Source organism: Dermochelys coriacea, chromosome 14, assembly GCF_009764565.3.
Source record: "Dermochelys coriacea isolate rDerCor1 chromosome 14, rDerCor1.pri.v4, whole genome shotgun sequence".
Taxonomy (NCBI): Eukaryota; Metazoa; Chordata; order Testudines; family Dermochelyidae; genus Dermochelys; species Dermochelys coriacea.
The window spans coordinates 13,909,547-13,932,245 of record NC_050081.1 but is presented as its reverse complement, the minus strand read 5'-3'; the positions used below and the strand labels follow the sequence as shown (position 1 = coordinate 13,932,245).

The 22,699-nt window shown below is 48.8% G+C and overlaps 1 protein-coding gene across 6 annotated transcripts; it reads left to right on the top strand.

The window, feature by feature from the left end:
* The first annotated feature begins 365 nt into the window (after positions 1 to 365).
* EPN3 (epsin 3) lies at positions 366 to 20,846 on the top strand. 6 transcript variants are annotated; one of them, XM_038371710.2, is made up of 11 exons: positions 374 to 803; positions 1,033 to 1,098; positions 6,563 to 7,267; positions 8,266 to 8,384; positions 13,239 to 13,322; positions 13,739 to 13,846; positions 14,482 to 14,566; positions 15,017 to 15,325; positions 17,000 to 17,110; positions 17,797 to 18,027; positions 19,091 to 20,826. In XM_038371710.2, exons 3-11 carry the CDS (start codon positions 6,694 to 6,696, stop codon positions 19,405 to 19,407), a joined length of 1,938 nt encoding a protein of 645 aa, XP_038227638.1. In that variant the 5' UTR covers positions 374 to 803; positions 1,033 to 1,098; positions 6,563 to 6,693; the 3' UTR covers positions 19,408 to 20,826. The 6 variants fall into 6 exon arrangements, with proteins under 6 accessions (XP_038227642.1, XP_038227638.1, XP_038227641.1 ...); XM_038371713.2 differs by having other exon boundaries at positions 375 to 803; positions 13,242 to 13,322; positions 19,091 to 20,846; XM_038371714.2 differs by lacking the exon at positions 13,239 to 13,322 and having other exon boundaries at positions 366 to 803; positions 19,091 to 20,846.
* Positions 20,847 to 22,699: the final 1,853 nt, after the last annotated feature.

Sequence of the window (22,699 nt, the reverse complement as noted above, 5' to 3'; positions counted from 1 at the left end):
AAAGTGAAGGGCAGCTCCTTTGGCCTGTTCCAAATTTAGATCCTGTAGAATCTTAACAGATGCGACTGAAAGGGGGCTGGAGATGCCATTGGGGGTGGGTTGTGATCAGCTGGTGGAGTCCAGAGGAGGCTGCGGCCCTGGACTACGTTAGAACACTAGCTTTAAAAAGAGTGACTGGCTGGAAGCCAAAAGGGACAGTGACTGAGCGTTTAAACATCCTCCATCCTCTGTACACTGTCTGCATTTCTTTTTCCTCCAGTCCCAGCAAGGGGGTCCCGCCGTCATTTCCCTATTGCATACAGAGACTAAAGGGTTAAAGAGAGCTGGGAGTTCTCTGCTAGCCCCCTAGGCTTCACAGGGGCATATCATTGCTGGGACAATAAGAACTGGGAGCTTTTGTAAAGTCTATGGTCCTGAAGGGGTTAATGAGAGCAGCCAATCCTGCCTGTGTCCTGTTAGAGCTGAGACAGACCTGCCCAGCCAGCTTAGCAACTTTCACAGCGTGTGCAAAAAGCAGAGAGATTTCTGACAGTCGCAGGGAATAATCTACACTACAACATAGCTCTCCCCATCCACCTCCGAGCACACACTACCGGGTCCCCAGGACCCCTGGGGGTAGCAGCGAGGAGGGGATGTAGCCCTTGCTGGATGGGATGGATTTAGGAACTCTGGGATTGAACCTGCACCAAGCTGGACAGTCATCTGCAGGGAACAGTATAAGGGCTGATCGGAGCACTGTCTGCTGATTGCACTCTGCAGTGGGGAATCTGCTCAGAGTCACAGGGATGAAGCCAGTGCCAGAGGTAAGGCTCCTTCTCCCTGTGCATTGCTGAGCTGGGATGTCTGGGGACCATAGCCAGGTACAGGAGCTATCCTGTGGTAAGCAGGAAGGTGACTGGATGGCAGGTTGGAGGAGGGTGGGGGTGGGGAGGAAGGTTCTGGACGCTGGAGTATCTCAGACTGCAGTGAGGCACATTTTGATTTTCATCACTAGTTTGGCAAAGCTGTAGGATTTTTTTTTTCCCCCAACAGAGCTCGGGCCCTCCTACAGTGAGCTGCCTGAAGTTTCTGAGATGAGGCTGTTTCCGGATGGCTGAGGTAGGGCAAAGTCTCCCCTACTCCCCCAGCTCCTCCTCCCAACCTCCCTGGGGTACTGCGTGGTGATGACTGGGGGGTGTTCACACACAAGGGATTCAGCACCGTATGGATAGAACAGCACAGGGGAGCCTTTCCAGGGTCAGGGCTGACTTGAAGTGTAGCCCCAGCTCCTAAACCCAACCCCTTCCCTTGGTGTCAACTCCCCCTCCCTGTCTCCTCCCCCCACCCTCCCTGGTGTCACACTGGTCATCTGAGCATTGTGGCCACTTCCACTCAGTACAACAGACTTTCCTGGGCAGGTTGGCTGACTTCAGCTCAGGCCTCCCCTCAGGACAGCTGCCCTGGGGTCCCTTGTTCTCTTGAAGGGGTGGTGCCCCTCTGCCTGTGAAATACGCTCCACGCAGGAGAAGGGCCCGGAGTTCCAGACGTCTGGGAAGGGAAAAGAAGATCCCAGGGGATTATGTAATTCCTCAAGCTATCGCAGATCTGAATGGAGGCATAAGCAGCCAAGGGGGTAAGGGTGTGCTTTGCGTGTGCTTGCATGTAATTACATGAACATGTCAGGGAGGGCCCCTGTCTTCAATTTCATGCTGGGTAGGATTTTCCTCAGAACCTGAGTGTTTGGTTGGGCTCTTGGCAAGTTTCACCCTTGGTCTCGCAGCCAGACTCCCTCTCTCTCCCCCTCCCTCCCTGTCTCTCGCTCTGTCTTTTCCTCCCTTTCTATCTTTGTCAGCTGTAAGAAGAGCCAGTTCCTGTAACTTATCCCCCTCCCTCAGCACTGGGTACTACCCTGTGAGCCTGGCGCCCAGTGGGGCATACTGAGAAGGGAGCAGCCAGTGGCAATGGCCTTTTGAAACCTGGCTGTGGGTTTATTAGCAGCATCTCTGGCACAGGGTAAAGCAGCCTGCGACGGAGCCTTTGCTGAGGACTGACTCCTTGCACTATTATACTGATTGCTATTTGAATTTCACCTGCTTCTTCTCTTTGCTTTGGGCAATGTTCTCTCCAAGAGGGAGGGCCATGCACCTTGCTAAAGTTAACAAGGTTTTTCCCATCTTTCTCTACTCTTCCCCATCTGTCTTTCCTCCTTCTTCCATCCTCATCTTGCTGAACATCTGCCCTTTCCCTGTCTGTCACCCTGAGTCTTTCCCTCTCCATTTCCTCTCTCTCTCCTCTCAGTCTGCCCCCTGCCCCCGCCACTATTCCCCAATCATTACTTGTCTCTCTTCCTCTCCCTTCCCTGCCTCCTCTTGCTCCAGTCTCTCTCTCTCTTTGCCTCCCGAGGCCCTTTCTTGTCCCCTTTGCTGGGATCACTAAAGCTCCCTGGTTGTTGGAGACCCTGCAGTTTGGTTCAGTGCCGAGCCACTGTGTCCTTCTCCCTACCTGACGGCTTTCTGCTCAAGGTCACTGCAGTAATTCCATATGAGGCTGCCTGGTGCTGTCTTATCTACCACATGGTTTCTGTTTCACTCCCTTTATATTCCTGGGGATATTGTGTTTGATAAAACTCACTGCTTTTAACACCATTGGCAGGGCTCCAGGCACAAACACTCTGCCTCCTCCGGGCTGCCACCCATGTCTGACTTTTGTTTTTTCTCCTTCTTTCATTCCTGTGTCTCTGGACATCATAAAAACTGAAAACTTTCTGGGAAGTTTTGCAAGCAGGTGAATAATTGCATGGACAGCTCATGCTGCTGGCTGGAGACAATCCTGGTGCTAGTTGGCACATGGGGAATGTCCAGACCTGGGGCTTCTACTGAAGAGGGAACCTGCTGGGAGCTAGAAGGGAATGTGCCAAGCTGAGGCTTTGATACAAGGGTGAATTTAATCAGCAAAAGCCTAGCGTTCGCCAGCAGGGAAGGTGGAACTTCGTCAATAACCTTGTTGCAGTCAGAAGGGAAAGTGCTGATCTTGATCGTGAAGGACTTAACTTGATCAGCTCGGTTGTTTTTAAGCAGTAAGGAGTGACTGTCTCCCCCCACCCCGGCGGGTAGTGCTGTCTCTGGTTGCAGTCATTTTACTGGCATTTAGCCGCCCTAAGATCTAAAGACAGTAGGCGGGTTGAGCTGGGCTGCACTGTGAAAGGAAATCAATACAGGGAAATGTCTTGAAAGAAACTTCTTTAGTCCTGTGAGCCATCTCTGCGGATTCCTCTCCCTCTACCTCAGTGAGTGTGATGCCTACACTGGCTGGGGGTGGGTGGGTGGCCTGCTCTTCACCTATGGCCATGGGGTTAACCAGGCTATACCCAGGCAGAAGCAGGGCCAGTCCAGATCTGAGGTGTTCTCTAAGCAATTCTAGGACATGACTGGTTTTAATGGAAGGTGGTGGGAGATGCGTGTTCTTTGTGGGTGTGTTCGCATTAAGCTATTTTCAGCCCGATTCCGTCATGGAGAAAATGAGGTTCCCTAATGGAGGTTATAGCTGAGTCACTTAGGAAGGGTAAGGATGAAAACAAGATGTAGCAACTGAATTCCAGGGAGCAGTCACCTCCCCATAGTTGCCTCTCAAACCAGGAGGTGAGGACTGAAACCACTGTGTCTCCCCGCTCTTGGGAGTGCAGGGTCGGGGTAAACCAAGTCAGAGTGTGGAATTGGGATAGGATCTCTAGCACAGGTCAGACTTGTGTCTTCTTTTTGGGGCAGTGTGGGCAGTGCTGTGCAGTGATCTCCAAGCGTACATTAGCTGGAGCACAAGAAGGGAAGCAGGGGAAGTGAAGGGAGTGGGGCTAGAAAGCAAAGGTTGGCCTTGAGCACAAGCAAACCAAGAGGTCATTGGGGTAGCTTTGCAACTCATAGTTTGCCCTTCTCCCGAGGAAGGAGGAAACAGCTCACAGGATCCTTACGCTCCCTCCATCACCAGAGAACTGGAGTGGGGGAAACTCCTGCCCTGATTGTCTCCCCTTCCAGAACCTTGGGGTCCTGCAGGTTACTCAGAGTAGATTTAAATGACCATTTTAAAACATCAGTGCCCTGTCTATGCTGCAGCCATCATCATCACTACCATTGGTGGAGAGTCACGGGTCACAATTTCCTTACTGTTGACACAGCTTTGAAAACCTCATTGTACCATGTATCGTCTTTTCATCGCAACAGGGCTGAGGGTTACTTTCTACACATGCAAGTCCTGTCCCTGGGACTCTGGCGGACGGCTTAGCTGCTCTGCACCCCCGTGTGTGTGTTAGAGTGTGTGTGCGTGCATGAGAGAGAGAGATACTTTGTGCTCATTCAAAAGAAAATTCAAAGTAAGATGTTCTCATCTTTCTGCACCCACCACCTTCACCCTCTATCAAATTAATTTCTCTCTCCAGCCCCCTCTCTCCTGCTACTTCTGCTTGGATATAACATTAGCAGTTGGTGGGTTGCAGCCTGGTAGGAACATGACAGAGGCCCCGCATGGGGAATGCACTTGTTTAAAAAAGAATTTGTACGGAGTTTTGTGCTCTTGAAAGGAGCTGGAGCTTTCTGTTCGATCTGCAGGACATGCACAGTGGCAGCAGGAGGCCATGTGGTCTGGTGGGCTGAGCCCAAGGCCAGTGTCAGAGCCTTGTGTGTTCTCATCTTGATCTGCCCCGCTGGCTTGCTGGGTGTCACTTGACCTCCGTGTCTCAGTTATCCCTTCTGTCAATGAAGGATTGCAGCCTTTCCTGCTGTGGCAAGGACTAATTGAGTTAATGTGTGTGAAGTGCTCGAGGTTATTGTTACAGGACAGGCAAGAGTAGTCTAAGTTTCTTGCACCAGAATGACCCGAGCCTGGAGCCACCAGGGCAGATGGAGAGTAACTCAGTCTCCATGACCCAGTCTGCATTCAGCTTCTCTGCTGAGACTGATAACAGTGGGGACAGTTAGCACCAGGTGAGATGTAGACACCCAGGAACTGGACTGAAACCACCACCCTTGTTTCAGATACACCACTAAATACTAGGTCCAGACTTTTATTTTCCTGTACTTCAGGCAACAGGGGCTCTGTGAAATGCCTGTGCTCAGACCCTGAGGGGAAGTATGGCTTTGCATATCCCACCTTAAGATTTAATGGCCCCCATCAGTGTCCATTCCAAGAACAAGCGGTTACCTCGGTAATGCCGTGAGAGAAACTAGGAAAGAGAGGAAAAGGTTTGGTGAACCTGCCGGTCATTTCTCTACAGAGATGCAGGATGGAAATATAACCTGAAAAAAATTCCTGCATCAGACTGTAACTGAACCCAAAGTCTGGGCTGAAACCCTGGCTCCATTGATGCCAATTACAAAGCTCCTGTTGACTTCAGTGGAGCTATGATTTGGCCCGTGGTGCATAGAGAGGCTCTAGAAATCTCGGCATTCTCAGACCTCAACATTCTCAGGATCAGTTTGACTTGCCTAAGCACTCCAGAGTTTGGGATGCTTACCCAAAATGCCTGGGTGCATGGAACTGGGTCAGAAATCTTGTCATCTCTAGCACTTTTGTTTCTGATAGGAAATATCACGAGAATAGGCTCTTGTGGCATTTCAGCACCTGCTTCCCTTGCTGGGATCCAGAACCAGCCTACAAGCTCAGAGAATGGTCAGTTTGAGTGTGGGGGTACAGGTTTGTTGGGGTGAAAGGTTCTTATTTTATCCAAATTGATGCGCTAATCCTCAGTCTTGAGCCAATTGTTCTCTAACAGGAGAAGGCCATGGATAATTTCCAGGAGAAGAATCCCAGTTCGACAAGTGATTGGGAAAACAACAGCAGGGGATTCCATATTTATTGCCTCTCAAAGCAGCTTATTTGCTGAGTTTACTTGTAAAAAGGTGGCTGTTCTTCAGACTGCAAGCTCTGCCAATCCATACTGGGATCTGAGAGTCTCGCTGGTTTTCTTTTCCTTCTGTGGCATCAGCACCAGCATAAAAAACCATGTCGACTAAAGGCAGAATTTAACCCAGATGCATTTGGAACTTAGTTAACAATTCTGATGATGCATAGAATCAACAGAATGGAATCCATTTCCCTCTCCCATAGTGTGTTTCCATTGAGAAAACAGTACAAACCTATTTTTGCCACTATGTGTGACTCAGCACATAGAGGAAACAGATCTTTGGGGGAAGAAGGTGCCATTTTTAGAGAGTTACTTTTAGGAGCAGAACCACATGGTAAAATCCAATCCAAATATTTCTGTAGAATACAAGAGGAGATATCTGGAGAAACTATAAGAACTGACTATTTATTTTCTATATGATTTTTCCTTTGGATTCATCTTGAACAAATAAAAATTTACCTTGTTTGCCTTTAGCTGCAGTAGGTAGCAAGGTTAAGTCACAAAATACAAGGATGTATGGAATAGAAGTATTATAATTTTTCATATTACATTTAATATGTCTTGATGATACACATTAAAGGTGAAAATTACTGCAGGTGCTGCCAGAGAGCAACAGAAGTGCTTTGGGAATGCAGACTGGGTCCCTTTTTCACTGGTGATTGTATTTAACTCTTTCTGTCTGTTTTCCAGATCAACGTGAAACCTAATGAGCTAGAGCTCTTTCACTGGTGAAGCTGGAACGGTGACTTTCCCCCTGTGTCCCAGACTGTTTATTCCTCAGTTCTTCATTGCCCATTGTGGGCTTTCTGCAAGGTTCAGCCATGACTACCTCTGCCTTGCGCCGGCAAGTAAAAAACATTGTGCACAATTATTCGGAGGCGGAGATCAAGGTGCGTGAGGCGACCTCCAATGACTCCTGGGGCCCACCCAGCTCCCTGATGTCTGAGATTGCAGATCTGACCTTCAACACGGTTGCTTTCGCAGAGATCATGGGAATGATCTGGAGGCGGCTGAATGACAGTGGCAAGAACTGGCGCCATGTGTACAAGGCACTGACCCTGCTGGACTACCTAATCAAAACTGGATCAGAGAAGGTGGCCCATCAGTGCCGGGAGAACCTTTACACCATTCAGACTCTAAAAGACTTCCAGTACACAGACCGCGACGGCAAGGACCAAGGCATAAATGTGCGGGAGAAAGTCAAGCAGGTCATGGGCCTGCTGAAGGATGAGGAGAGGCTGAAGCAGGAAAGGTCTCATGCCCTGAAAACCAAAGAGCGCATGTCCATTGAGGGCACAGGCATCAGCAGCAGCCAGCAGCTCTCCTATGGCAGGCGGACATCGCAATATGGAGAAGACTATGGCAAGCCGAGGGGGTCTCCATCATCCTTTAATTGTAAGTGCTACAGACCGTGGGTGGTATGGAGAGCGCGGGCATTTCTGACCCAAGGGCAGTGGATCACTGGATGTCTGAAGTTCAGAAGGAACATCTGGGCTTGCTTTTGTCTATCTTGGCAGCCCTGTCCAGAACATTGTCTTTTAGGGCAGTGGCTCAAAATCCGTATTGGTTACTTTCTAGCCACATCACCTGTAGTCTCCACTGTGAAGCAGACACAGTTTTCTTCCTGTTTTAATGTCATGGGGTAGGTGACCTTTGGTCTTCCTCTGGGCCATCTTCAAGTGCAGCCTTCTGGAGAGTAAAAGCTAAGGACTTTAGCTGGGACTCCACATCTCACAGAGTCTGAATTTCTCCCTGTCTTCAAGACATTATTAATTAATGAGTAAACAAGGCACTCGGAGCACAGAACTGAAGGAAGCACCACACAGATGCAATCTCGAACACCAGGACATTATTTATGTTAGGAGGTTGCAACTCTAAAAAGTTTCTCTAGCTGCTGCTTATTTTGATATCAGCCTCAAATACTTTCTGATAGTTTCCTATCCTCCCACCAAGCTGCCTGCTTTGGTGAAGTCCCCCTGCCATTGTGTAGAGATTCTTGTGCTAACAGGGTCCCTGCCGACAAACACAATTTTATTCCTGGGGGGTGACTGAGGGGTAATTGTTCCATTTGCATCCTGACCCCGATCCCCACCCTTCTCCTTAACCAGGCCGGTGGTCGAACTCCAGCTCTTTAAAGGCAGACTGTCTCTTTGAGTGCTCTGGGACGTCAGTGACATGAGGAGCAGCTTCCCAAGCATTTAGGGCAGTTGCTGAGCATGAAGGTCCTGTAGCGTGAGCTGGGTGGTGGGAATGAGGGGAGAGCAGAAAAGCCCATTGAGGATGAGAAGGTGGTGATCACTGTGGATTGACTCCTAGAAACATCCCAGCTTGAGAGATTGTTTTTCTTCCTCCTCATTCAATCTGAATTCTTCCTCTTTTTTTTTTAATCTCAGCCTCTTCCTCGTCCCCTCAGCACACCTCAGACCTGGAACAGGCAAGACCCCAGACGACTGGAGAGGAGGAGTTGCAGTTACAGCTTGCACTAGCCATGAGTCGAGAGGAGGCTGAGAAGGTAATGTTTGCTGCCTCTCTCCTGGGGGTTGGTGTGATGGGCCTGCAATGTCACGTGGCCCATCCAGGACTGCTGTGAGCAAACATTTCCAGTGGCTGGAGATGGGACGCATGCCGGGGAGGGCTCTGTGTCACTACAGAGAATTCTTTCCCAGCAGTCTGGCTGATGGGTCTTATTCACATGCTCAGGGTCTAACTGATTGCCTTATTGGGGGTCAGGATGGAATTTCCCCCCAGGTCAGAGTGGCAGAGACCCTGGATATTTTTTGCCTTCCTCTGCAGTGTGGGGCACGGGTCACTTGCTGGTTTGAACTAGAGTAAATGGTAGATTCTCTGTAACTTGAATTCTTTAAATCAAGTTTTGAGGAGGTCAGTAACTCCGTCAGAGGTTATGGGCCTATTACAGGAATGAGTGGGTGAGGTCCTGGGGCTTGCAATGTGCAGGACAGATGACATGAGCATGGTGGTCCTTTCTGGCCTTAAAGTCTCTGAGTCAATGGGATCATGGTCGTAAGGCATGAGAGAGAGATTTCTAGGCACTGTCAACCCGCATGCTAGTGTGCACAGTATTGTTTTCTCACTGGCTGCTCCATGCAGACACAGCATGTCAGCATATCATGGCATGATGAGGATTTATTGCACAGTTATTGCCCATTTCATATACTGTGCATACAAGTGAACCTAGGACTTGGTGCGTGCACTGTACCAGTACATCTTAAATCAATACCACACAGTCTCAGAAAGATAGATGCGGTCCATTTAAACCCTTTCTTCTGCGTGGTTGCCTTGAGGATGAATTGTCCCTTTCCAGTGGCGGATTAATGATTTTGCCACCCCTAGGCCCAGAAATAATTGCCTCCCGCAGCTCGCCTCTGCTCCGCCTCCTCCCCTGAGTGTGCCGCCGGGACCTGCTTCTCCCCACTCCCTGCCAGTGCTTGTGCATGAAACAAGTTCGCAAAAGAGGGGGGAAGGTGGGGAACATGGCGCGTTCAGGAGAGGAGGCGGGGCTGGGGCGGGGGTTTGGGGAAGGGGAACAATAGGGGCAGGGAGGGGGCAGGGAAGGGGTGGAGTTGGGCTGGGGGCGGAGGGCGCAAACCGGCACAGGGGGAAGCAGCCTCTGGCTGCTGTTATAAATTTGCCGCCCCTGCAAATTTGCTGCCTTAGGCCTAGGCCTTGTTAATACGCCGCTGTCCCTTTCCATGTACCATCAGGTGGTTTCAAAGAAGGGAAATAGAATTCCGTCTGGAGATGTGGAATCGGGACTCTGAACAGCTCAGATGTTTCAGCTGCTCTAAATACATTGGGTGAAATCCTGATGCTGTTGAAGTTAATGGGGGTTTTGCCATTGACTTCAATGGGGCCCGGATTTCACCCATTGTCTTTCATGTATAAATTACTCTGATTCTATTACTTTAACCATGAAGGTTTTATGCTGATGTGCCCAGAGTGATTCTGTTATTTCCTTGGCAGATACCAGGGAGAACCTGTGTCCCCCTGGGGAAAATGGGTTCTGTACCAGAAACTGCAAACATCCTGCAGAACTGGTCCGTGTACTTGTGACTCTAGCTGTGATTTGAATGTGGTTGTGCTACTGTGTGCGCATCTGATGACTAAGTTTATTCCATATGACTGTGTTTAATTAAGTCACTTTGGATCATTTGAAATGAGGCTAGACAAAGGTCTGGAAGACATCGTAGAAAGCAGTTCTGCCTTGGCCAGGGGGAGGGGAGGGAAAGACAAGATAACCTAACGGGTTCCCGTCTCGCTGTTATATTCATCATGTTAGAGTCAGCCCCAAAATACCAGCCTAGAGCATTTGTCCTTCATGAACTTTCCCCAGCTTTCTTATCAGCTGATCTGCTTCCCCCTTTCTAGGCAGTGACTGCTTGTTTACACACACACAGTCTGAGATTAACGCTAACTGGCACTGCCTCTCTCTAATGATACTGATGATATCTGAGGAGGACAAAGCCACTGAGGGACACCGCCACCCTTTGGGTGACACCTTCAGGGTCAGGGCTTTCCCGCCTCACTGTAGTCTATATTTAAATTAAGCTTGGTTGGACCAAAATGTCTCTCAAACACCTTCTCCTGGCTTAGCCTCTGATGGTTGAAGTTGTCCCTGTGCCAAGATTGACTCTAGGCCTTAGCATTCCTCTTTGTGCTGGAGTCACACACAGATGCTGGAGGCCTGGCTAGTTATATGATTGCTACCTACATGGTCACCATCCCTGTTTCTGAGCAAAATAGTTACCGTTTCCCACTCTTCCCTTCCTGGAAGCTCTTGGATGGACTTCAAAGAACTTGTGTCCCTATTTTTGTCCCAGAAATGTAGCTATTTGTAGCTTCCCAAACCTTATCAGGGAAGCTGCTGTGGTTAGTGCTGAAGGAATGTGCTAGTCAAAGAGAAGCTCTTTAGAACCACCCATCTAGGTAGGCCAGGCACAACAGGGGAAGGGGGGAGGCAAAGAGAACATTTGTTTCTCCTCCCCTCTCCAACAGTCTTCAAGAGGCCCCACATTATTGTCAGAAAGGCCAAAATATGTACAAAGTTATCCAATATTAAACAATGGAACAGCGACAGACTGGTGAGTCTTCATCCTTTCACAGCTAACTATTGACACGGGAGCCAAGTTTTCCTTTTTTAAACTCTTAAAATCCAAGAGTTTCCAGGGGTCTAACTAGCCCTTGGACTCCTGGAAGGTTGTTTTGTTTCTAAAATAGTGACCTCCCAGGGTCCCAAAGTACTTGTCCCCCACTACAAGTAATGGGACCCAGAGCCACTCCTGCATTTAGGTCAAAATGTTTTTGCAGAATAGCCCTCTTCCACTGCTCCTGGCTGCTTTAGCACCAATGAGTTCTCACAGACCATCAGGTCTTGCTGAAGGATTCTGTAGGGATGTGAATAGGTGTGGCTGGTAGTTGTGGTCCCATCTGCATGTTTGACCTTTTAGTGGAGAAGGGCCCAAACTGTATGTTCACCATATCCAAGTTTTCAGCATGAAGGGACATGGTCAAAATGCAGTCTGGTCCTGCCCCCACTGCAAGACTGATCCGTGGTATAATGAGGTCCCCCAGTGTGATAGCGTTTTACAATGAAGACAAGATCTGAATATTTTCCAACATGTGGAGTAGCAGTATTTCACTGGGCTGTTTGTGTGCCTGTTGGATGAAGTTGGAACCCCTGCTGTTCCAGCAGTTAGTGATGAGATGGAAGGAGGGACAGAGTTTATTGCAGCACACAAATCTGTTTAGTTTTATCATCGGTTGAGAGAAGAAACATGGTCCACAGTTGTAAGGATGTGACTGGGAATAAGGTCTTGGGTTGTCCTATGGGCTGTACCACTAATACACTATAACAGGGGTGGCCAAACTGTGGATCTTTTACCATTAAAGTGCAGCTCGCAGAGCCCCCCATGTCCTTCCACCCATTCTCCACCTACCAGACTTGGGAAGAGGGGGAAGCACAGGACCTCTGCCTGCAGCAGGGTGGTGGGGTAGTGGCTTCTGCCTAGTGGGGAGGGGGGTCTTTGGACTTCAGCAGGAGCAGGAATGAAGCCCCAAGCCCCGTCAGGAACCTCCCGCAGGGCTGAAGCCTGGAGCCTTGGCAGGTGTGCCCTGGCTCTCGAACTTCTGAAAATTGTTGTATGCGGCTCAGGGGATCAGTACATTTGGCCACCCCTGCACTATAAGATCTTTGCTTAACCATCTGTACTTCCATTTTCCCATCTGAAAAGTGGAGATAATGCTGTCATCACAAGGATGTTGAGGATTAACCAGTAACACCTGTAGAGCTCTCTGATCCTCAGAAACTGCTAAGCTAGGAGCTGTTGTTATTCTTTATCAATGTTATTAAGGGAAGATCTGCTAATGATGTTCCCCTGGAGATAAAAGAGCAGAAACATCCACTGAACTCCTGAGCAGTTTGCAAAGTGTTTAGCTTTTGCAAGGGCTGCCCTTGATATGCTCTGACCTCAGCAAGGAGAAGAAGTGTCACTGGGAAAGCCAAATGGTTAGAGGCCTGACAAGCCAGGCAGCTAAAAGTCTAAAGAAAAGTTATAACCATATAAACACAATGCAAGATAGAATCTTATCGAGCCCAGATGAGCTTGAAGTGGCAAGGTGTTTGTATGCCAACTAATAGTGGACACACAACATCTTACATTAATATACCACCTTTCATCCTGAAGGATCCCACAGTGCTTTACAAGACAACGTCACTGAAGTGCAGCCACCTCTGAGGTGGAGCGCAGCAGCCAGCTTATGGCACCACAGTTGGAGGACTTAAGAAAAGTGATATGGGATCTTTTATGTTCATGTAGTACAGATGGGATGTTGGTGTTACAGCCTCACCTCAAAGACTTTGCATAAGAAGCTACATGTATATATCTAAAAAATGTGAAGGGCTAAGTCAACTGTGCCAGGATTCAAACCTGTGGTTTCAAGATGTTGGTGTTTCAAACCAGAAGCTTCTAAACCAGCCCCTCCAGCAATGGATTGATGGGCAGAGTGCTAGAAGAGTAGATGAACAGACAAACAGCAGTGGGTGGGTGAATGGCTGGATGGAAAAGGAAAGAGAGACCGATTGATGAGTATATGGAGGAAAGATCAGATGGATTGGTGCATGGATGATGGATGGATGAAAGAATAGACATTAAGATCGGTGGTTGACTAGCTAGATGGAAGAAAGAGTAGCAACAGATGAATGGATAAATGGCTGAATAAAAAGACTTACTGTATAACAGGCGAGGGATTGAAAGAAAGATGGTTACAAGAAAGGGGATAATTTTGGTAGCAAATACAGAGACCTGTAGGGTCAAAGAAGCAATTTCATTCAGTTCTCCTTCATTGGCAGCAGCCACTTCCTCCAGCCACCAGCACAGATGAAGAATTGCAGTTGCAGATAGCTCTCAGCCTGAGCAAGAAGGAGCATGAGAAGGTACCCCACATGCAGCAGATCACAGGGCACTTTCCTCTTCTTGGATTCTAACTTCATGAGTTTCTAAACGGACCTTTGGAGTATTAAACATTGTGCAACTTTCTGCCTTGCTTGGTGTCTTCCTGGGAAGTGGTGTACCCCAGTCCTTCTGCTTCTGGTGCCTGCTTGGCTGTAAACTTACGTTCACTGCTCTTAAAGCTATGCGCTGAACATTCCTATCTGTAGATTTATCATGAAATGTGCAAATACATCAGTAAAATAAAACAAGGCTGCTGCTGGCTAATGCCCGAAACTGTAATGCACAGCAACCCCTGCCCTTGGTCTCTCTGCAGAGAGTCAGTGCACATCGGTGATCCTTTATCCTGTGTCTTTACTGTTCACATCCCAGACATATGCACTGTCCATTTTGACTGCAGGAAGTGAGGGCATGCCAAGGAGAGAACTCACTGCTACAGAGGGCACTGGAAGAGACACACACGGGTATCGAGGAGGAGGAAGAAGAGGATAAGATGAAGAAAAGTCAGGTGAAAAGCTTTAGCTGGTGGTCTGGATGCCTGTGGAGATATATAATGGGGTACAGAATATTTCATCTCTTGGTCTCTGGTTCAAATCTATCCTAGATTGGTAATGAGCAAAGGGATTATTCCTTGATGGCTGTTCAGTGGTGTATGTGAGTTGATCTGGTGATCTCTGTGTAATTCTTCATGTCTGCATGATTTAAAAAAAAAAAGACTCTCCATAACAGTTCACACCTCATTAGCAGCCTGACCAGGGAAACTGAATTACCCCTGGATTGTCCCTCCAGGATGGGCTTGAACGACTGGGAGACACTTGCCTTGTTTCTGCTCTGCATAAATAGAAGAGTTCAGCTGGCCTTGCTGTCCCCCTGGCTTTGTGCATGAGCATTGCATTTGTGTAAAGCTTTAGCTGAAATAGATTTTAAATGTCGTATTTCTTGACTACTGAGAGAAGCCAAATCAGACCATTCCTGCCCAGATCTAAGGTTAGGTTGGTTCTCTGCAGGAAGTATAGAGTGAGGTCTGGGGTAACCTGGGTAAAACTCCTCTAGTGGCCCCTTTCGCTCCAGGAGCAATATCGGACGAGGCCTTGCAAGTATCCCTAAGCCTTAACTTGTTTGTTTTTCTTCTTACAATTCTAGTCCTCTATTGTGGAGCTGGCAGACATTTTTGGACCAGCGCCAGTAACTTCAACCCATGTTTCAGCTGACCCATGGGATATTCCAGGTGGGTGCAACTCTCAATCTGTTGATGCTTGGGAGAATGGCAGAACCTTCTCCCCTCCAGCTCTGTCCTTGTCCAATTCTGGGAAACCTAACAGTAAGAATCTTTGCTTGTGTTCTCTCTGTCTGCCCTTTCCCCGTATCCTCTGCTCACTCACTGCATTGTCATAGCAGCTTTTAACCACACCTGGGCTATTAAACAGAAACAAGAAATGAAGGAAGAAGGGTGACAAATGGTAAACATGGGCTGATTACTAAATGCGCCCTGCCTTCTGGCCTCATTTTGCTTTATGCGTTTCTTTTTTGATTACCTGTTCTTTCTGTTCTTTCTTTCTCCTGCTCCTCTCTAACCTATTTGCCCCTTTGACTCACCCCTGGCTATGTTTCAGTTCTCTCTGCAGTGCCTTTGAATGGTTCCCTGCCTGTGTTCCACATCTTCCTGTGTGTCTTTCAGGTCTCAAGTCCAATGTGGAACCAGCAGGAGCCTCTTGGGGCCCCTCTGCAGACCCCTGGGCTCCAATCCCGGCTGCTTCCGGGGATCCTCTAAACCAGATGGCAGCATCTATCAACCAGACCTCCACTGGGCCTTGGGATCTTCCTCCCATAGTCTCCTCCTCTGACCCTTGGGAGAAGACCCCCCTCTCTTCAAGTCTGTCATCAACAGATGCTTGGGTAAAGGCATCCCCACCTTCTAAAGCTTCTGCTGATGCTACTTCAGCTGCTGATCCTTGGGGAGGTGTTGTTGACAATCTTCCCAGGGCAGGTAAGAGAAGCTCATTTTGTTCATCAGTTTCCATTGCTACTTGAAGCTCAGGATCATTCTTCCTGCCATCCTCACGATACTTACCATCACATCTTCTTTTGGGATCCAGTTTCCTCTGATCCTCTAAAAATCTCAGCCAATACCTGTGTCTTGTATTTCCTTCCCAGGGAATGTCTTTGATGGTCCACTTTGCCAACTCCACTCTGATCCTCTCTCCCGAGGAGGAGAATGTAACAGATTTTTTGCCTAAATCTTTAGCACACTGCGAGACATAGACGCATTCTTAGCCATGTCTATACACAAAATAGACAGGTTTCAGAGTAGCAGCCACGTTAGTCTGTATTCGCAAAAAGAAAAGGAGTACTTGTGGCACCTTAGAGACCAACAAATTTATTTGAGCATAGGCTTTTGTGAGCTACAGCTCCGATGAAGTGAGCTGTAGCTCACGAAAGCTTATGCTCAAATAAATTTGTTAGTCTCTAAGGTGCCATAAGTACACAAAATAGAGTTGTAGTGAAAATGGTACAGCCCCCTGGGAGAAGAATAACAAAACCACAGATCAGGTCTGTCCAGTGTATGGTGAAAGCCCTTGCAATGCCCAAAGGGGAAACCCCTAGGAGGACAGTAGTGTGTGATGGAGGAATTTACATTAGTCCCACTGGAAAAAGAAAGCTACACAGTGTGATGCTGGTAAGGCCTACATGGGGGAAATAGAGCCACAATGCATAGAAGCACAAATTTGCAGACAAAGAATACTTTCTGAGGGAACAAATTTCTTGGGCTAGATTCTGATCTGAGTTACAGTAGTGTAAACTTGCAGTAACTCGCCTGAAATCAGTGGAGGAATAGGTATTTAAAAGAAGCCAGATTCTGATCTCATTTACACTGACATATATTCATAGTGAAATTACTCTGAATTTAAATCCATGTGAATGAAATCGGAGTCTGGCCCCTAGTGAATAACTTTTCCTTTCCTTAATTATTAATTAATGATTATTATTTATGTATTATTTGCATTGCCATTGTGCCTTGGAGCTATGGTACTTGTGCAAGGTGCTGTACAAATGCAACAAAAGATAGTCCCTGCCCCTGCCCAACAGTGCTCAGAATTTAAGTATTTCTCAACAATGATTCTTTCCTTTAGAGAAAGGAATTCAGGTAACTGGCACTTCTTTGGGTTGCTAGCTTTGCTCGGTCTATGCAGGCCTCAGGATAGAAATGAAGGGTGACGGGTTTCTGGAGTCATGGGGCGTGCCTGTCCCTATGGGTCTGGGATTGGTCTGAACACACCTTCCCATTGCCCTCTGAGGCACTAACAATCAAGCCTGCCGGGCTGCAGAGGATGGCATGTATGAAGTGGGCCCTCCTTTGTGTGCTAAGTTTCTCTGTCTTGTCCACTGGCATTGGTTGGTCAGTGGGTCACTGATTTGGACTTGGTGGCTCATTCATACAGGTTGCTTCAGGATTCACTGACCTAGTTCATTCCTTTCTCCCTCTCTCTGGTGTTCTATGTTCTCCTTAACACCTAACTCCCCATCTCTGCTTGTCTTGCCTTATTTTTGTCCCTTTTAAAAATTGATTCCCTCTGTCCTTCCTCTGTTGTTTTCCTTCATCTCCTCTCTTCCTTCCCCTTGCTTCCCTTCTGGGTCTGTCTGTCTCCTTCCTTCCCCTCAGCTTCAGGTGATATCACTTTTGACTTGTTTGCGAAACCGCCCCAGCCAACAGAGCAGCTGGAACATGAGAGCTCACAGGCCCCATCCTCTATCAAGCCTAACAGCCCTGTTGGTAAGAGAGTCCTAACAGATCAGGGGTGCTGGGGCCGGAAGGCTATATAGGGCATTGTGGAACAATGGAGAAGTCGGTGGGTGTGTCTGCAGGTGAGGGTGGGAGCTTCCCTGGGGCTCTGTGGGAGGGTGTATTTGTTTTATATTGTGGCATACATCTACATGATTATAACTTACCACGGCATATGGCTACTGGCCCCAAAGTCTCTCACTGTCGTCATCTCTGTGTTAGACATCTGACGCAAGGGTTAACTATCCTGAAGTATTTGCATATGGGCGAAGGTGGAGTCCGCGCATGCTAGTATTTTTCCATTAGCTAGAAATACTTGGGATCAGATGGGGGCAAACTTCCATTGACATTTGTCTTCTGAGTCTGGCAACAATATATGCTGCGAACTGCTGCTGAGCATACAGAGGGCGCAGCTTCTTGAAGCGAGACTACTACTTCTGAGCTAGACTCCCTGCAACGACTTTCTGTGTTAAGGAAAGGTTGTCCCAGATAAAAGGGAAGTGTTTGTGAAGGCAATCCAAGCATGTGCTTTGTGATTCTTCAAGACACAACAGTCAGAAGAGAGAGGCAACGTTTCTGCTTCTCTCTCACGTGACTGTCCACACTTCTGCCTGTTGTTCTCTTTAAATTCATGATCCCATCTTGGTTATGTATTCAGTCTCTGCTGTTTGTTCTAGATTTGGACCTGTTTGGTGACCTGATTCCCAGCACCAAGCAGAATGGAGTTAAGAACACAGACGTTTTTGATCTTGCGGGCTTAGGAGACTCTCTTACTGACTCCGACAAAGAGAGGAAAGATTGTAAAACTCCAGAGTCCTTTCTGGGCCCAACTGCCTCCTCCCTGGTGAATTTGGACTCCTTGGTGGTTGCCCCTGCAACCCTGAAGACTCATAATCCATTTTTGTCAGGTAGGTCATGGAGCGCAGGGCCCAGTCAAAAAGGCCTCTGAAGGAGGTTGGGTGGTTTCTGAGGGTATGCCTACCCTGCAGCATAAAACCAGGGTTCAAACTCAGGCTCAAGCCTAATCCCCATTCTGTCTAAACACAAATTGCACTAACCCAGGGTCCCAGCACCCCACAGGGGTGAGCCTGAGTCAACCCGGGACCCAGAGTTCAAGCCCTGTTGTTTTGCAGTGTAAACGCAGCCCCACTGAACTTGTGCTCTGGGAATCTGCAAAAAGTCTCCCATAGTCCCATGGGCCAGCTTTCTTTGTCCAGTTTGGTGGACAGTCGGATTTTCCCACGCTGCACCACGAACAAAAGGCTAGAGCCAGCCACATTTTGGGAGGGTGATTGGAAGTCTGGGATATGGGTGGTTGAACTGGGGCCTGCGCAATGCAGTGTAGATGCTGGAGGCCCAGGCTGGGGGACCAGGATTCAGCAATTCCTAACCTGGGGTTACAAATGACTGTAGAAGCTCAAGCCCTAAGTTAAATAACCCAGGGTCTGCTAACTTGAGTTCTACTAACCCTGGGCTCACATTGCAGTGTAGCTGTACCCTGAGGCTCTTGGCGGGCTATGTAAGGATGACAGGTGGGACCTTCGAGGGGCTCATGAGCTGATGTGAATCAGAAGGCCACAAAAGGATGGTGGGTGGACCCGTGGGAATGTTTTCACAACGACTTGGTTTAACATACAGCACCTACAGTGACTGAGCTCTGCCCTTAGTATCACAGTGAAAAACAAAACCACACTAAAGTTCTGATCCTGGCCAGGAAACGGAGGTTAGCCTGAAACTCATGGCAGAAACTTTGGTTTGAACTTAACTTCTCAAGCTAAATTTTTCAGTCTTCTCTCTGAATTTCTGGGGTTGAGTCAAACCCTAAATGTTCCTGAATCATCAGTTTAGCAGTTGAATTTAATAGCAGTGTGTTTTGAGACCAGTGACTGGCCTTGACCTATAACCCTATCCCCTAACTTCCCGTCTTGTAGGCTGTATCCCTGATGACACTGTGTACTTTCTCCCTGACAGGTCTCAGTGCACCTTCTCCCACAAACCCATTCAGCATCAGTGACCAGACCAAACCAACACTCAATCAGATGAGGACCAGCTCCCCAGTGCCAGGCATGGCCATGGGGATGACCATGAACTCCATGACCTATAGTGCTTCACTCCCTCTTCCACTCAGCAGCGTCCCAATGACCCTCCCCGTCTCCATGAGTGCCTTCCCACAGGCCGGAGCAGGGCCATTTCCACAGCTACCCAGTAACCTGCCTCAGCCTTTGTTGCCACTGACGGGCTCTGCTCTTCCCCCCGCCTCACAGGGCGTGATGAATCCTTTCCTCTGAAGTCTCTGGATCTGTGTTACATGTAGTCTGTCTTGTCCCACCCCCAGCTATTACGGAACTCTTTGCGTGTTCTCAAGGAAAGCCTTGTGGGCACCAGTTCATTAGTTGTGATGGAGGAAACCATTCACCTGCAACTCCTAACCCAACACCTGCCCAGGTCACAGAGACACAGTTAGCATGAATCTCCTTGCTTGAAGTGCTATAGAACTACCTGCTCCAGCATGGTGGGTAAAGGATGGCTAGATCTGCCTTTGATGGCAATAAGGGCACTCTTGTCATCAGCTGGCATTCCCATGATCTGCAGAGTAGATGGAGGGTCCCTAAGAAAGGGCTTTAATTATCTAGGGTCCTCCACTCTCCAGCACCGTATGCTGGTACATAGAGAGCCCAGTATGAAGCATCTTAACAGACATTTTCTAGTCACCCGTAGATCTCTTAGAGATCATCCTGGGCCTGTCAGTGAGATAGAGGAATCCTTCTATTATCTGCATGGAAGGTGCAATCACTTGCTGAGACTTGCCGCCCCAATGCTTGCTGAAGGTCAGGATGTTCCCAGGGACGGGAGGAGTACCCCGTAGAATCCTTTTCCTCTGCCAGTCACCTGTATGCTTTTCCCCATGGCCCTGGGGATGACTGAATTCTGATTCCGAGAATCCTCTTCCTCTCCTGCTGTCACCCATATGTTCCTCTATTTGGATGCGAATGTTTGGGACCCTCTTCTCTGCCTGCCTTATCCAGATGTCTTCCTCCCCCACATCTGGGTGTCACTCTTGGGAACCCGGTTTCTCTGCTGCTGTCACCTGGATGTTACTCTGCTTGGGTGCTGCTCTTTGGAAATCTTTTCCGCTGAATCTGTCATCTGAACTCTTCTCCATGGGGCACTGACCTTTGGAACGCTGATCCTTTGTGGATGTTCCCCATGTGTTCATCGGCCTTGGTGCAGATCCTCACAGCCTGACCCCATCTCCCTTAAACTCAACAAGAGACAAAACCCTTCTGAGACAACCCACGCAGGCCTGGATAGCTTCAACTACTGCATCCCAGTTTCAGCCTCTCAAAGCTCTCCTGCCAGGACTGCTGTGCTGGGTGGGAAATACGTTGGAGTGGGGGAAGGGGAGCTAATAAGATGGGATTGTAGGCTAGGGACAGTGTGAGGTTAATATCCTGAGTGCCAGCTGTGTCTCACTTTGAGGACTCCATGCCAACTCCATTAGACCCCGGTGCAGAGGGAGATGACGATTCTGAGACACTGACACAGCAGAGGGAGGGGTGATGGGACTAGGAAGGGGGAGTCGCTGTGCAATTGTTAGCTCTTTAGTGCATACGTTTAACACTTCTCTAAAGTGGAAGCAGTAGCAGCACAGTAACGGAGGCTTCGTGGCTATAACTGAACTTAGGAAAACATGAACTGACTGTAAAACAATAAAATATTCTAGTGTATTTCGGTGTGGGGCTTCTGACTTCCAAGGAAACTGGTCTGGGCTTTACCCTTTATTTCTCTTCCTAAGTTTGAAGGAAGCTTTGCTTCCCCCTTCTGTGTCTTTTACCGTCTGCCCGTCAGCCTCGTCACAGCAATGTCTGGCCTCTGGATCCAGACCCATCCCTTTTTTATAGCTGCCCTATCTCTGGCGTTCACACTTGCCTTGCACCTTGGGTCATCATTTACACCATTGCCAAGTGGGTTTACAATGCTGCCATTCTGGTTTGCCAGCATTTCTCAGCCACTTTGTGCCAGTGTAAATGCTACACGAAGGGCAGGACAGTGGGGAATCAGGCCCGCTGACACTATGGTGTTGGGAACCATGCGTGTGCCTGGATGGATTTATAAAGCGTCTATCACAGGGATGCCGGTTTCCTCCCAGAACTCCTGTGTCTTGTTCCCCATATCTGGGATGAGACTCTGTGCTGTGCCTCCAGGTGGCTTTCAGCCACTTTTTCGCCCTCCCAATTCTGACCTGCTACAAGGGGCAAAATGGTCCTTGGTGTAAATTAGAGCAATTGGGGTTCCACCTTGGGCAGCCTCTGGGCTGCTGCAGCCCAGACTCCCTGGTGCAATGGGCAACACCCCATGTTCCTGGGACATCCCCTACACCAGGCCTGGCAGGGAACCAGCGTGTAGAGATGCTTACAGTGGCCCAATGCAGTGACTGTACCAGGGGCATTTTCCCCCAGCCATTTTCAGGCTTTTTCTGGCTCGTGCATGCCAATGCAGAGGCACAGAAGGTCTGGAGCAGGGTTGAGAATCTCCCTGAGAAATGCCCTTGTGCTTCCCCCCTCCAGTTGTGAGCACCCTCCTCCTGCCCTGGTGCTCTCTCCAGCATGGCCTTGCTCCCAGTCTGTCTGACCTCAGCAGTGTTCAGCTGCTGCTTGCCCCCACTTGGAATCTTTTGCTAGGCCTTGTGGGTGAGTTTGGCGAGCAGGAATTTGAGCCGTTCCCAGTGTCAAAGCAAAGGGGGCTGTCTCTTTAAAAGAATGAGCCAGGGACTTGCTGCCTTGAGCTCTGAAGGACAAGGACTATTTCTGACTGAGCCAGGCCCCTGCGCAGTCGTTGCGAGGAGCATCCTGCTCACGGCTGGCCTGCAGATCCTCTGCCCGTGGAGCAGACAGAGGGGATTTCAGTTCTGGCTTCGCTTGGGGTATATTTCTGCCATTGCCCAACTATTTCCCTTAGGGTGACCAGACAGCAAGTGTGAAAAATTGGGACAGAGGGTGGTGAGTAATAGGAGCCTATATAAGAAAAAGACCCAAAAATGGGGACTGTCCTTATAAAATCGGGAAATCTGGTCACACTATGTTCCCTTGTCAGCTCTTTGAAAATGGTTTGTTGTTTGCCTGTGTGGGGGACGTGGGCATGTCAACTCCATCTTCTCCTATGGAACAATAAACATGGCTAACGTGTCAGCTCACAGGCAGTCTCAGCTAAAGCCTTCTGTCCAGGCTGCCTTTACATTGAGCCAGAGGGGCCACCATGTGTAGCCTGGGAGCAGGCCCAGACTGGGCTCCCCCATCTCAAAGGCAGTGATAGCACGCTAGAGGGGCAAAAGCGACGGGGTAGCATGAGTGGATGTTTAATGTCGTCTAGCTAGAAAGCACAGTATTCATCCCGAGACAAAATAAGATCCCACTTGTGGGTGTGACATTTCATGGGGTCCCCAGGCCTGAGTCACCTTGTCTCCCCCTCCTCCAGCCAGAGGGAGTCTGGCCTGAGGTGGCTGGTGTCCGCTCCCTAAGCCTGTCAGCCCCTCAACCACTCTCCTCCGGATTATGCCAGCCCTGATTTCGCCTTGCAGGT